Below are 14,878 nucleotides of genomic sequence, written 5' to 3'. Positions count from 1 at the left end.
AGTTTCACCACTTCACCAAAACCTCAGGTTTTTCCAAAACTTTGATTCGGGAATCTTAAATAATATTTTATATATATATATAGAGAGAGAGAGAGAGAGAGCTAGTCTCCTATACTATCTATAGTACCGGGGTTCTGGTACCAGAGCTCCTGTACTATAGTCCCGTTTTCGATCTTAGGGTGTTCAAATCAACGATCCATACCGTTAAAACTGATCTAGGGTATTTAAAGTTTTAGAAATAAAATTTATAGTTTTTCGACATAGTTTACTTTATGATCAAACCATTTCAAAATTGTCAATTTTCAATGGCTACTATGACGAGTTTGGAGTTTAACGGTGTAGAAAAATCTAGAGTTCTTCAAATTTTGATAGAAAATATTTTAAACTATTTAGATTAAAGTTAACATTCTTAATCTTGAATTTAAAAGTCCTATGGTCAAATTTTAAAGATTATTCAATTTCCACCGTCCATTTTGACATAATTTATTTATTAAGTAAACGATGTCGAAAAAAACTAAAATTTTATTTCTAAGAATTTCATATACTCTAGATCATATTTAACGATATGAATCGTTAATTTGAACACCCTAAAATCGAAAACAAGACTATAGTACCGGAGCTCCGGTACTATAGATAGTATAGTGGCCTAATTCTATATATATATATATATATATATATATATATATATATATATATAGATATATATATAGAGAGAGAGAGAGAGNCATTGGATTAAATACTATAACCCAGTAGGGACCACTCAACCCTAGGGGGACCACTCATCTCTAACCGACTAATATCATCCTGACCCTATAATTTTAGAGTCAATTACACGTATAATATATATATATATATATAGAGAGAGAGAGAGAGAGAGAGAGTTGGACTGGCCTACTATTAGTAGCAAAATTTTATTGTTGTTACCGGTTTTTTAGCCTTTGGATCAACTTTTTTTATTATTTCTAACCATTGGATTAAATACTATAACCCAGTGGGGACCACTCAACCCTAGAGGGACCGCTCAACTCTAACCGACTAATATCATCCTAACCCTACAATTTTTTATCCAAAGGTTAAAACTTGATAGCAAAAAGAACGTTTTACTATTAATAGTATTCCAACCTAATTATATATATATATATATATATATATATATATATATATATATATATATAGAGAGAGAGAGAGAGAGAGAGAGAGAGAGAGAGAGAAAGAGAAAGAGAGAGTTGAGCTGGAATGCTATCTGTAGCAAACCGGCTCCGTTGCCACCCATTTGTTTTCGATGATGGAGCCTTTAAATCGACGATCGGCACAGTTGAACATGATCTATACCACTTGAAGTATTTAGAAACCAAATTTCAAATCATTTCGATATCATTGACCTAATGATCAAAGGGTTTCAAAGTTTGTAATTTTAATGGTAGATATGAGGCGTTTTCTCGTTTAACTGTGTAAAGCTATCCAAATCAATTGAATTTTAGTTAGAAAATTCTTTAAACTATTTAGAATAAGATCTATACTCTCGATCTTGATTACAAAATTTCTATTATCACTTTTTAGAGGATATTCATTTTAAGCCATTCATTTTTACGCTCATTTAATAGACAAGAGAACAATATCGAAAAAAATAAAATTTTATTTCTAGATACTTCAAGTGGTATAGATCATATTCAACGGTGTCGATCGTTGATTTGGAGGTTCTATCATCAAAAATAAATTGGTGACAACGGAACCCGTTTGCTACCGATAAATTTCTAGCTCAACTCTCTCTCTCTCTCTCTCTCTCTCTCTCTATATATATATATATATATATAAATTCCGAGAATGTTACAGAAATTGTACTTAAAGCTACCCATACATTTTTCGCCCATATGTTGACAAGAGAGAAAAAGGTCAATGTGAGCTTAAACCTTTGAAAGGCCAAATCTTTTGCAATGTGAAATATCTCTAAGTACATGAGAACAAAAAGCAGAGTTTTATGCCAATCTGGGGAGACAAATCCTAGGCTTTAAAGACCAAGCATTACTCGAAAACGAAAAAGCGGGGAAAAGACAAAAAGGCTAGAATTATATGCGCAATTCGCTCATTAAATAACCATTGCAGGGTACTCAAAAGCTGAGTTTAACTATTCAAGATGTGTAACACCACATATATATGCACACAATACCATATAGCCAAAGTGTTTTGATGCATTTTACTAGTACATAAGATATATATTTACTATTTCGTAGATTCGTGACTCATGACTGCATATTGTGATGATAAACAAATTTTATTTGCACTTATTTGACCTGGGGCCCGAGCAATTGTACAGGTTGCACTAACTCAGATTTCCGCAAAAGATGTTATGGTCGCGAAACCATGATCTTTGGGAAGAGGTGCATTTCCAGGGCGGATCGAGATTATGACATCAATACCTGAAAATTTCAACAAGGACGATAACTTGTAAGATGATGAATGGATAACAGAACCAAACAATAATAGTAAAATTATATATCTTGAAAAAAAAAAGATATAAATTCATTATTGCAGGAAAGCTAAAAGAAATGAGTGAAGAAAAGAAAAAGAAGAAGAAGAAATAACAGCTGTAAGAGAAATGAAAAATAAAAGCATCTTCATTCCTTAAAAATTTCTAACATTTTATTCATGGAATTCGAAACTTTTTATTTCTCAATGGAAATGCAATATCCGAAGCTAAAACAACAGAATGTACCGATAGGTAAATTCATTTGATCCAACCAAGACATATCAAGTTCTAACAACAGATATTTGACATGATGGGCCATTATCCTATCTAACAGGAAGCACCATGTTTAACTTCTCATCTCAAAGTAGGTGCAAATACTTATTATGTATATGTAAACACCACAAACCTGAAATTGATAGGACTTGTTTGACTTTTAAGTGTTAATATAATCTGATGGTCCATCAATTGGATGCATGCATGAAAGGGTGAATATGTTAAATATGATTTACATATCAAGACAACTGAACAGAGAATTTTGAGCAGTCATGTTCACGTAATTGTATACAACATTTCCCGGAAAATAGCGGGGTTGATAGGGAAATTGACCATTCGGATGGGCGTTCTAAGTTGTGATTCCAAATATTGTTAAATTTAGATTTTGCAAAATAGTGGGGATATGAGGACGCTAGGGATTCCAGAGTGCCCAAATTAAAAAATCACTATAAAGAATGTGCAATCTAAGTGGAAAAATCTCATTCAAGAAAGTATATAAATAAATAAAAAACATCAAGTACAAAAAACAGCAAAATATCATTTTTCTCTAGCAAGTAGCAGCAAATATTTAGAGGTAAACAAAGTTAATCAATATAATAAAAACTTAATGCATTTACCTGCAGCCTTTGCAGCCACAGCTTCCTGATAGACATCTGTTACAAATAATATTTGAGATGGCTTGTCCACCCCTAGTGACTGTGAGATTTCGAAATAACTCCGTGCTTCTCTTTTGTTCCTATATTGGAAAGGAAAAAAAAGTGAAATATATCTTTTAGTGAAAAGAAATAGCATAAGACATTGCAAAAGCAAGAAAAGGAAACAGATAACCTACCCAGTTGTGGTGTCGAAATATCCACAAAGGTACTTCCTCAAGTCGCCATAAGCTGTGTTTCCAAACAGAAGTCTCTGAGCCTCTCTACTACCGCTCGAATATAAATAGACCTGAATTTAGATTTATCAGAGACTTCTGCCATGAAAAACTACGAGATGAATGTAAAATCTAAAAAGACAAATAGAATAGTAGACAAGTTCCTACTACAAAAGCTAGCAAGGTGAGAAAAGAATAGGGCACACAATTGTAATTCAAACAGGTCAGTTTTTAGAGTTCTTTTTCATCGTGTTTGCAGGTGACTTAGAAAAGAAAAAGTTTAGAACCAGGATTACCGTAATGGATGGCTTGTGAATTCTCATTCAAGAAGCATATGGCTAATTGATGGAAAAGCAGAATGACAGAATCAATTAAATGTCTGCTTAACTATTTTAATCTGTGAATCTTCAGCTAAAGAATTAAATTACGTAGATCGAATGAATATATAACCTTTACGCCATTGGCATGCCATCTCTTAAGAGCCTCAGGAACATCCTCATAAACAATTCCTTGCAGTTCTTTGTTTTCAAATCCAGTTCTCCAAATATGGCCCTGTGTGTCAAAAAAAAGAAAAGAAAGAAACAAAAAGAAGGTTAGTCAAAACTCAACCAGATACACACAGATTCTTTGACTCATAATGGAGAAATTACAGGCTAGGCCTGCTCGACCATGTCAGCCAAGAACCAGTCCTTAATTTTTAAGAATAGAGGCCTAACATCTAAATATATACCATTATGTGATCTACAACCTCTAAGGACTCTAATATCAAAGATCATTAGTTTTTGGAAAGCTCTTACCTAGGCAAGAAAGCTTCAGGTAGGTGGAAAAATTAACAGCGTTAACCAGTTACTGCTCATTACAAAAGAAATAAATTTCTAAATGTTATGATTTTCAATGACCCTTAAGGTGTTGTAGATCAAGTCGAATGGTTTAAAGCTTCACTTTAAGACTTGTGTTGTGTTGTGATGGTTCACGGTGGACCAGGTCCTCACAATAATTTCTCCTCAGAATGAGAGGTCTAGAACCGATTATGCTACCTGCAATTGTTTAAGAGATGTAACTTTTCTGTCTGCTTTAATCATAGCTTGAATATTAGCAACTAAGGAATCAATGACTTCCTCTTTTCCAGCACCATTAGGTGGAAGGGGTACAGCCCCAACAACCCCTTGTTTTAGGTCATCCTCAACCTGTCAAAAAATCGCAACTATATGTTAACCGAAAAAAAAACTATGAATATATGCACCCACCACTCAAATATATCTTATTAGAGGCACATGTTGGCGCTGATTCAAACACTATATAAATAAGCCTAAGATTTTAGGATTGAAGCCTAGTTGTGCTTTAGCAATATACGCAAATCATGGAATATAAGTTCGTATCAATCTCTCTTCATCTAATTTGTGCAAACAAACACTGCGGACAATGACATCATTTAGAACTTTTGATAACAAGCACTTTTATTTGCCATGGCAGTACCCAAAAGGCAAATAATTTGGATAGTAGAAAGCATCAATATCTTACTTGGAAGCGCAATAGCTTAATATCATCTTGAGTTTCCTCGCTGTCGTATGTTGAAATCAAATGTTCCCGAACATTATCTCGAGCATAGGGGAAAAGAATGTCGGTGGCAAATGATATTGGAGTAGTTGTTCCTTCAATGTCAAGGACAATGCATTTCTGCAGATCATTAAAATTGATTAGCTTTTTTTTATTAGAAGTGAAGATTAGCTAAGTGCTAATAGTAAGAAATAAATTAATGGAACCTATAAGAGAAGTTGAAGAAGAAACAGATCTAATAACACAAATATTAAAGGAGCTCTGATGCATATATCCTGCAAAATCATTGATTTACATGCACCCCAATAAATTCTGAGCTATCATTTATTTTTATAACCGTCGAAAGTTCAGTTTCTTAAAGAAACACCAGTCATCTTAATTTGTGGGGCATTCCAATTCATGGGGAGAAAGCGGACTGCATATGAATAAGGATTTTAAAGAGGGGTATTTTGTAAGCACAAGGGTATATATGTAAAAGAGGAGTTTTTAATGGCATATATGGAATTTATATTTTGCAGAAATATATATTTATAGTAATCTTGCAGTGGTATATATGTAAATATTTCTACAGAGAAAAGACAAAAAAACACAAATTGCTCAAAAGATAAATGCACAAAGAATAGATAGAAACCCCCCTCATCCCCCAAAATAGTCATATCATTCCCAGTAAAATCTAGCATTAGAACTCCGAGAACTGACCTTTGAAGATTCAGCAGCAAGATTGCCATTTTGGACTGCTGCTCTCACTGAAGTACTCAAATGGTCTTTGTGCTGCAATGGTCTATCAACATTGATTGGACCATGACTAGGAGTCGTCCAGTCAATGCCCAATTGGTAGAGCTTGATGGCAGCATCAAAAAGATAATGATAGCACTCAGCCTGAAAATCACATCAGAGAAAATAAATAAGACAATATTCAAAGACAAGCGGCGATAAGGAAAAGCGTATCAAGAGCAGAAGAATAATAGGAATGATAGCAAAGACCAAGTTGGGAACAGGTGACAAAAGGATGTTACATATAGTATATTTCTTTAGTACGTTGAATAGGAACAAATGGTGGATTTATTGCAAATTTGTTTCTTCAACATGGTTAAGAAATTATAAACAGAAGTGAAAGACTGAATCCACGATTGTTGCAAATTGAGAAAATGATGTTACACTATTATTACATTACTTACTACTGAGCTTTCCTCATCTTCATAAAAAATATGAATTGTAAGACAAAATCCAGCCAAAAGCTATGTTCAGCTCCACCAAATGCTTCAGATAATTTTCATAACCTAGAAAAGTTAACCTAAAAAACTTTGATATTCAAGAGGAATCAATAGGATTACGCTGGATCAAATATTCAATATACAACCTCACTAAGAAAGTATCCCATAAGCAAAGTTTGTAGTTGATAGAGGAGAAAGATTAAACAGATGTTCATTATGGAAGGAAACACACCATTTACTGTGTGTGTGGAACTACAACTGTCAGCATAAAATATAATTCATACTGATATTACCTTAAATCATACATTTAAATCTTTAGAAAAAAAAAAGAAAAACATACCTGAGTCTTGCAACTGATCCATGTGTCACCCCATACATAAATACCATGGTTTCGCACAAGTACAGCAGTTGCTTTTGGATATGCTGCAATCTGTTTAAGTACAATCTCAGTTCAGTTATAAAGAACCTATCCAAATGATTTTCACAACTGTCATGATTAGCATACAAAAACCATCTATATCATTGTTGAAAGTGATGAATCATCAAAATATGTTCACCGGAGCAGAATGTATTATAGCCTCACTATACAAGTATATGGTAATCCTTCTCTACCATTTTATCATATACAATTGAATTTCTTGCTAGTTTACTAAGATCCCTATACATGAAGTTTACATAATTAAGATCCATATTAAGATCCATATACATGAACTAAACAGCTTTGACAATTTGTCTGCTTAGGCAAAACTTTGTAAAATATTTACTATACTTCAGATAAACTTTCTAAAATATTTTAATATACTTCAAATGTCCAAAGAGCAAACAATTTGCTACTTAAAATATTTCATTTGTCAAATGAAGTCCATACATATCTAGATTTTAAGTTTGAAGAGGAAACCATATATGATCTACATTATCTATAGTCCTGAAAAAGTAAGAAGAAAACACATTCGCAAGACAAAATAGTACCGCTTCACTAAGGGAATCTGTGAGCTCATACTCATAAGGGGTATTCTCGATTATCGGAACTACCAGCTCGTCATGATAACCATGTCCTTGTATTCCTTTAATCATCTCCATATGAGTTATCTAAACCAACAAAAGAGTTATTATGGAATAGAAGAGATCAAAGTGGATGTCATTCTGAAACATCTCCAGCTAACAAGAAATGGAAATACAGTAACAAGTAAAAGATGAATGACAGTTCCAAAAGTATTCCTACATATAACTTGAAAGATTTACCCGGAACTCCTTTGCGCCTGGATGAAGCATTGTAACAAGACAAGATTCCATGCCGTGGCTATGAATAACAGCTCCAGCATTTCGCATCTGATAAGCCTGCAAAGGATATAAATATAAGATAAGAGCTATATAAAAGAGGCAAATAGCTGATCCATTGTCTTAACAGCGATTTGAAATATGAGCCAGAAATGGATTGCTCCATTCTTGCATTGTTGGTTACTGCTGAGAAAAACACACAAATCGAAAAAAGTTACTATTAAATTTTTCCTTTTCGCCGGAAAAAACCAATAGATGTACAAATGAAAGCAATCCGCCATCCACCGAGCATTCAAAGACCTAATTTTTTACTTAGAGCAACAACAGAAAAATGAAATCTTAACTAAACAAGGCCTTCATTAAGAAAAATATGTAATTGAAAATAAGAGGGATTTAGTATCAATGTAACTAATAATGCAAATGGCTTCGATGGATCGATCGATCACCTTCATGAAGAGCGGGGCACAATCGGTGCACTTGGGGGGCTTATGGGGCCACGGCTTCGGCACGGGCCGGGAGAGCACCTCGCCATCGCCAGAGAGCAAGTACATGTCCTCGGGCACCATCCGCTCCTTCTGAACCCCTAAATCACCAATCACACCGAAGGATCACATCAAACCCCCCAGTCGATCGACCCATCGATCGAACCATTGACCGATCGATCGATCCATGGAGATAACACCAAAGAGGAAGAGGATCGAGGAGGAGGCGATAGGATTTACCGGAGGGGGACATGACGATGAGTTGGTGGGGCTTGGGCACGGCGGGGTCGTGGACCTTGAGCGTGATGCTGCCCCCCGTGCCCGTGACCCATCCCTGCGTGTAGAAGAGGCGGCAGAGCTCCGCCACGAGCGCGCGCGCCTCCGCCACCGCCGCGCCCCCCATGTACGCCTCCGACGCCACCTCCGCCGCGCTCGTGGACGACGACGCCATGATCAGGGCCGAGGAGCTCGGTGCGAGGAGTAGTGGAAGTAGGGTTTTGGGGTTAGAAGCCCACCGAGGGAAGAGACAAGGAGCATCGATGCTCGGAGGACTGGAATTCTTATCTGCACCAGGTGTACGAAGTAAATTTCATGCACCGCACCTATAACCTCTACTACATATATGAACTAATAAAATTCAAATTGTACTCCTTTTAACTGTTAATGACATTAAAAATGCCTAAACATATTAAATTATTCTTTTCTATAATTAATTAGTGAGATTATTTGATACCCTAAACCCTAAGTAGCTTAAACCATATCTATGTGACTAATTTGTAATTTAAAATATTTAAATAATTAAATTTAGGCACGATTCATGATGCATACGGATACACGTGGTGGACGGAATAATTTTTATTGGTTGAGGTTAAGTTGTTTAGTGGACAGCATGTGGCACACCATCTTTGTCATGGACCAATTATTTTATCTTTTTTATTGTTTTTTAAGAAAAAAGGTCCGTAGGCTATATTTGTTGTTCAAACAGTTTCAGAATTATAATAATTTCTAAATATTTCTTTGGCTAAATTATGGACCTCAACATTTAATTTTCGATTTACATAACACATCCATATAAGAGTGGTATTTGGAAGAAGATATATGTAATTCTTAATAAAATTAGTTATGGATCACTGAAAAAAAATATATATATACGGAATAACATTTATAGCAAAAAAAGTACTACCGTATAAAGCCATATGATAAATTGCAAGAGGGGAGAATTTGAAACACTAGTCTACTAGCACCGTTTGGTTAGGGGACAGGGATAGGAATAGGCCCTTATCCCCCCTTTTATACCCAAACGCTAATTTTTTACCTGAGAATAGTAGTTCTCGGTTATCCCCACCAACACCTTCATTTTCTATATAAAACTATCTAAAATTGTTCTTATTCCGGGAACAACCTAATTTTCATCCAAACGCTATTTTTCTTATCCCCATACTTGTACATGTCTCTGTAATAGCTAGTTCTTGCTTATACCCGAACCAAACGGTAAGAATTGCAACAATTTCTCTCTCAACAAGTGAGTTGATGAATATGAATTGATCTACATTACTAAGAGTGAAAGCATATGAACCTTTGAAGACCAAGCTAATTCAGCAATAACCAACATCCCAATCAGCAGCATCTATCCAGCATTAAATGTCTAAAATTATTTTGAAATTGCTACAGGAGAGGTTGCGAGTCAAATAAAACATTTGCTTAAGAGATCACTAAATTTGCATCATGTTTACAATTCCTTATAAGAACATGAATAATGTTGTGGCCAGAATTCGAATGGCAATTATAAATTAGTTTAGTACTTGAAGATATATATTTTTTAGGGGCAATTGCTTATATACCCGTAAAAAGCTTCTGACTTTCTGATTTATCTTTTTTAGATGACTAATATTGAAAATACTATTTTTACGTTCCAACATATTTCAAATATACCCCTAAAGTTAAAATCTGTTAATAAACTCTGTTATCTGTATAAAATTACTATTTTGCCATTTCAAATATACCCTTCCACCATTATCGACTTTTCTTATTTGCCCTTTAAGTTAGGGGCACAAAAAGTGTTTTGACTTTTGGTCTCTTCAAACATACCTCTCTAACGTCACCAATTTTTCTTATTTGCCCTTAAGTTAAGGGTAAAATTGATATTTTAATTTTTTTTAATTGTGGTCGATATTTAACTCGTGTTTAACCCAAGTTAACTTAACGGTTGATAACTGTAGGCCTATGGGGGTATTTTAGAATAACGGAGAAACATATGAGGGGTATATTGAAAAGGAAAAAAAGTAAGAATAAATGAGATATTTTCGAAGTTTTGAGGGATATATAGACAATTATTACGCTATTATACTATCGATAGTACTAAGCGATTGGTGCTATCGAGTTTTCAGTCGTTGGATGAAAAAATATATAGTTAGGATGATAATGGTCCTTTAGGGTTGAATGAGTGGTTGGTTGAATAATATAATCTAACGGATGGAAATGATCAAGGGGTAGATCCAACAGCTTGATACTATCAATAGTATTAAGAGCTTGATAATATAGATAGTATAGTAGTCGGACTTTATTTGTACAACAAACACATACTATTTTTTTTACCCTCGTATAATGTAACTCACTATAGAAGTATAATCCCCATTAGCTACTCTAAATATTAAGAAAGTGAGATATCATCTAGCAAGAGTACAACTTAACTCTCGTAGCATTAATTGCTAAAAAAAGAACTTCAAAATTACACTTTTGGTTCTCAGAATATAAGTAATGCTTTAATCTTCAAACTTTAATTTATTGTACTTTTTTATTTCAACATTTTAGATTGTTACAGTTGAGGGCCACAAACTAATTTAGTTGGTTTGATGATGATAATAATATATTACATATGTGGTGTGCTAATCATTATTAAGTTATGAACTATGGCACTACCACATGGCCGCCGCATTATTATTTATCCAACTAAATTATATTAGAAGACTTGAGTGCAATACTTTCAAAAAATTGAGTTACAAGTTAGGGAAAACTTCAGAAACCTCTCTTGTGGTTTCACACTTTTTTATTTTAGTATCCTGTGATTTAAAGTGTACCAAGTTAGTACCCTGTGGTTTCTCACTTTATCACTTTAGTACCCTGTGATTTAAAGTGTATCAAATTAGTACCCTATAACTTTGCACTTTATCACTTTAGTACCATGTGGTTTCACCCTTTATCACTTTAGTACTCTGTGATTTAAAAAAACCACAGGGTACTAACTTGATACCAAATTAAAACCACAGGGTACTAAAGTGATAAAGTGCAAAACCACAGGTTACTAACTTGATACACTTTAAACCATAGGGTACTAAAGTGATAAAGTGAGAAACCACAGGGTACTAACTTGATATATTTTAAACCACAAGGTACTAAAGTGAAAAAAATTGAAACCACATGGGGGGTTTTTGAAGTTTTCCCTATAAGTTATAACTAATTAAAGTTTAAAGTTTGAAAACTAAAATATTATACACCTCAGACTATTCCAAAAGAAAATAATAATAATAATAAGAGAGATAGAGATAGACCATTACTAAAAAAGAAAGATCTCGAATGCACTAGTTATATTGCAGATAAGAGTCCCTAACCAATCGAATTATTCTTTTTATTCATCCATTTTCATCATGATTATTAAAAAAGTATTTGTATATATTTTTTATTAAAAAAAAATGTAATTAACTAGTTATTGATGATATGATATAAGTGTTATATAATGGACTTTTTCTACTAAAGAACTGGTCTTTAGAGCAGGTCCAGGTATCATATTCTGATGTGGATGAGGAAAAGGACAGAAGCTTGATTGTGTACAATGTACCTGGACAAAATGCATCAAAACTCTCTTTTTTAATTTAATTTTTCTCTTTTTATCCATCAAAAAATTCTCTGAATCTAATCACATGTATTTTCATATAAAAAGCTAGAATCTAAATCACTCTTATAATAAACACAAACATGCATTTAAGCATTAGTGGCGTGTTTGTTTCATTGGAGATAGAAGATACAAAAAATTACTGAGTTTAGATTAGGTTTAATGCTCACAAACTACAACAAAGTAGGGATAGGGCCTAATAATTCTTAGGGCCAATGATTTGAGATTTGGAATCATTTATTAAGATCCAAAATTATTGCCAGATTATAGGTATAACAGGTCACTGGTTTGGTCAGTACTTCAACCAATAAATTGAATGACATCATAAATACTTAATTATTATTTTTTCATACAATATATATGTCACGTCTCGTATTTCTCGTTTTTCTGGACACGCTAACAGACCCGCCGTATACATAGAAATTTCTCCTGTATACGAAACGATAGCTGTACCTGTAAACATACAATACTACAACTAGTAGTATAGAGCTGCTAAAAGGAATACATATATAAAAATATCGGTTCAATACAACATAAAATTCTGGTACAAAAATACTGACTCCAGCGAGGAATAACATCAGCATCAGTATGTAAAGAACCAAAAACTACAACTACCTGTAGCTAGTCATCCTCTAACTTTGCAACTCGTCAGGAAGGGCTCTAACTCGCAACACCCTTTCTGCGATCAGAATCAGCAGTTGCAGCAGCCGCAACCAGAGGCTCTGCAAAAGATCCACAATTCGGCGTGAGAACTACTGCAAAAAGAAATAGTCCTCAGTGGGTACCGCTACCGACCTCAACGGCTCACCCACTAAGTCTACAGAAGGTATGCTCAATGATAGTAAAGGAACTGAAAATAATCTACGGCTATATGCCACTATACTATCATTATCCAATGCTAACTATCTGTAGAATAATGTAAGTTATGATCCAATCTCACTAGGGATTGTGAATACACCCGTCCCGCCTGTCGAAGCTATACAGCTACCTCCACGCTCAACCGTCCGTGGAAAGTAAGTCCAACCAGGACACAATGACACCAATGCAAACGCACAAAGCCCGACCCCGGAGTGGCACTCGTGGGCGCTACCCAACCGAATATGCAAGCGTGTCTCTGTCGAGCTCAATCAGGCTCTCATAGGCTATAGTCAAGTAAATAGAGTCTAACTGGTCTAACAGCAAAACTCACGTGCCCTCGGCACAATCTGATGCAAAAACAGCAATCTGGGTCCACCGTCAACCCTAACGGCACCCGACAGTCCGGAACAGCCTAAACACTACTGTAAAAAATAAACTCGGCATCCCAGTACGAGCGTAAGTACATTCTACACTATCATGTGTATCCACCGCCCACAAACTGCGGTGATACAAACAACTGCGGCTCCTAGATCTAAATCTGGTAGTTTTAACATATGACAGTGTAAAAGCGTCAGTTTTCTCCTAAGTCAAATCCAAGTCCAACATATATTATTTAATTAATATTCTAAGCTCCAATTCAGATTTTAGAAGACAACAAATCAATGAATCGAACTACTAAACATGTTATTCAAAACAGGAAATACACGTCGACAATGAATCAAGCTATTAAACATGTTATTCAAAACAGGAAATATACGTCGACAATAACTAGACTTAGGAGGAATTCCGTGAAATACGGTAAGCACAATATTATCCCACCTCTAGCGCTAATTGTAAGAATTTATCCGGCACAAAAATTGCAGTGGAAATTAAAATTGTATTTTCGAAAAACAAAAATCTATATCACATATGAATCAAGACAAAACAAATCAATCCAGTGCCGGCGGATCATTCTCATGTTACAATGTAAAATAATAATCTAACCTAAGCAAATTTGAAGTTTAGGTTACATTACCTCGGACTAGTTAAGGTCTCTTGATCTACTGTACGGTTGAAACTGAGATTCCAATTAGCCGCGCACGTGCCCGTACGGAACAGATGAGTCGCAGATTACAAAGACGGTGCTAGCAGTCTTCTGATATCTACGTTCCTTTTAGTGAAATATTTTACGAAAAGTTGAGAGAGAATAATGTGAATCCTTTTCAGTAAATTTGAGTGTCACATACTAATGAAGCCACGGCTCCTATATGTACGCCTCCACTAATTAATAAAGCCGTACAAGCCGGGCACACTCAATCTGTTATAACTAATTTGGATCATATCCAATTAGTTACAATACTAATTAATCTGTTATAACTAATTTGGATCATATCAAATTAGTTACAATACTAATTGGATTATATCCAATTAGTTACAGGATAAATAAAAGTAAATTTACGCTTATCCTATTATAGATATTTTATTATTATCCCTCTTTAATTTAATTAGATCTTATCCATTAAATTATAATTAAATATTCATATTTAAATCTAATCTAATTAGAATATTATCTCATAATAATTTATGAATATTTAATTATTCTCTAATCTAATTAGAGATTAAATCTTTCGTAACATTCAAATTCAAATTGTAATTTCTCATTATTTCCACTAAACTGTTTAGTGTATTATACTCATCTTGTCATGTTGGATGCACACAATTCCTATTGTGTGTGACCGCATAGATTCATTACTATTCGACAGTGAGGTCCAATATCAAACCCTTCAATATTGAATTAGAACTCTTCTAATCTGTAAAACAATTTATTTAAATTATTTGTTTACTTCTCTCACTGTCCGTGAGTGACACCTAGCAGTATATCACGGCAATCCAAAATAGTGATGATAAAACGAACCTTTCCGCTAACCGTTACCGTGTGGTTAATTCCTTCCAACACACAACGCCCCGATCGAACTAAGATTATGGTTACTCGCCAAATCTTATTATTCGATC

The 14,878-nt window shown here is 34.5% G+C and overlaps 1 protein-coding gene across 1 annotated transcript; it reads right to left on the bottom strand.

Moving 5' to 3' along the window:
* On the bottom strand, positions 2,062-8,660 carry LOC109723454 (probable bifunctional methylthioribulose-1-phosphate dehydratase/enolase-phosphatase E1). Its single transcript, XM_020251813.1, has 12 exons — positions 8,380-8,660; positions 8,104-8,240; positions 7,622-7,717; positions 7,349-7,468; positions 6,720-6,809; positions 5,865-6,044; positions 5,130-5,285; positions 4,646-4,795; positions 4,059-4,160; positions 3,573-3,682; positions 3,358-3,476; positions 2,062-2,417 (listed from the first exon to the last, which is right to left on the bottom strand). Exons 1-12 carry the CDS (start codon positions 8,588-8,590, stop codon positions 2,326-2,328), a joined length of 1,563 nt encoding a protein of 520 aa, XP_020107402.1. The 5' UTR covers positions 8,591-8,660; the 3' UTR covers positions 2,062-2,325.

This window comes from Ananas comosus, linkage group 17 (assembly GCF_001540865.1).
Source record: "Ananas comosus cultivar F153 linkage group 17, ASM154086v1, whole genome shotgun sequence".
Taxonomy (NCBI): Eukaryota; Viridiplantae; Streptophyta; class Magnoliopsida; order Poales; family Bromeliaceae; genus Ananas; species Ananas comosus.
The sequence above is the reverse complement of the archived record's forward strand: the minus strand, read 5'-3'. Positions and strand labels throughout refer to the sequence as shown.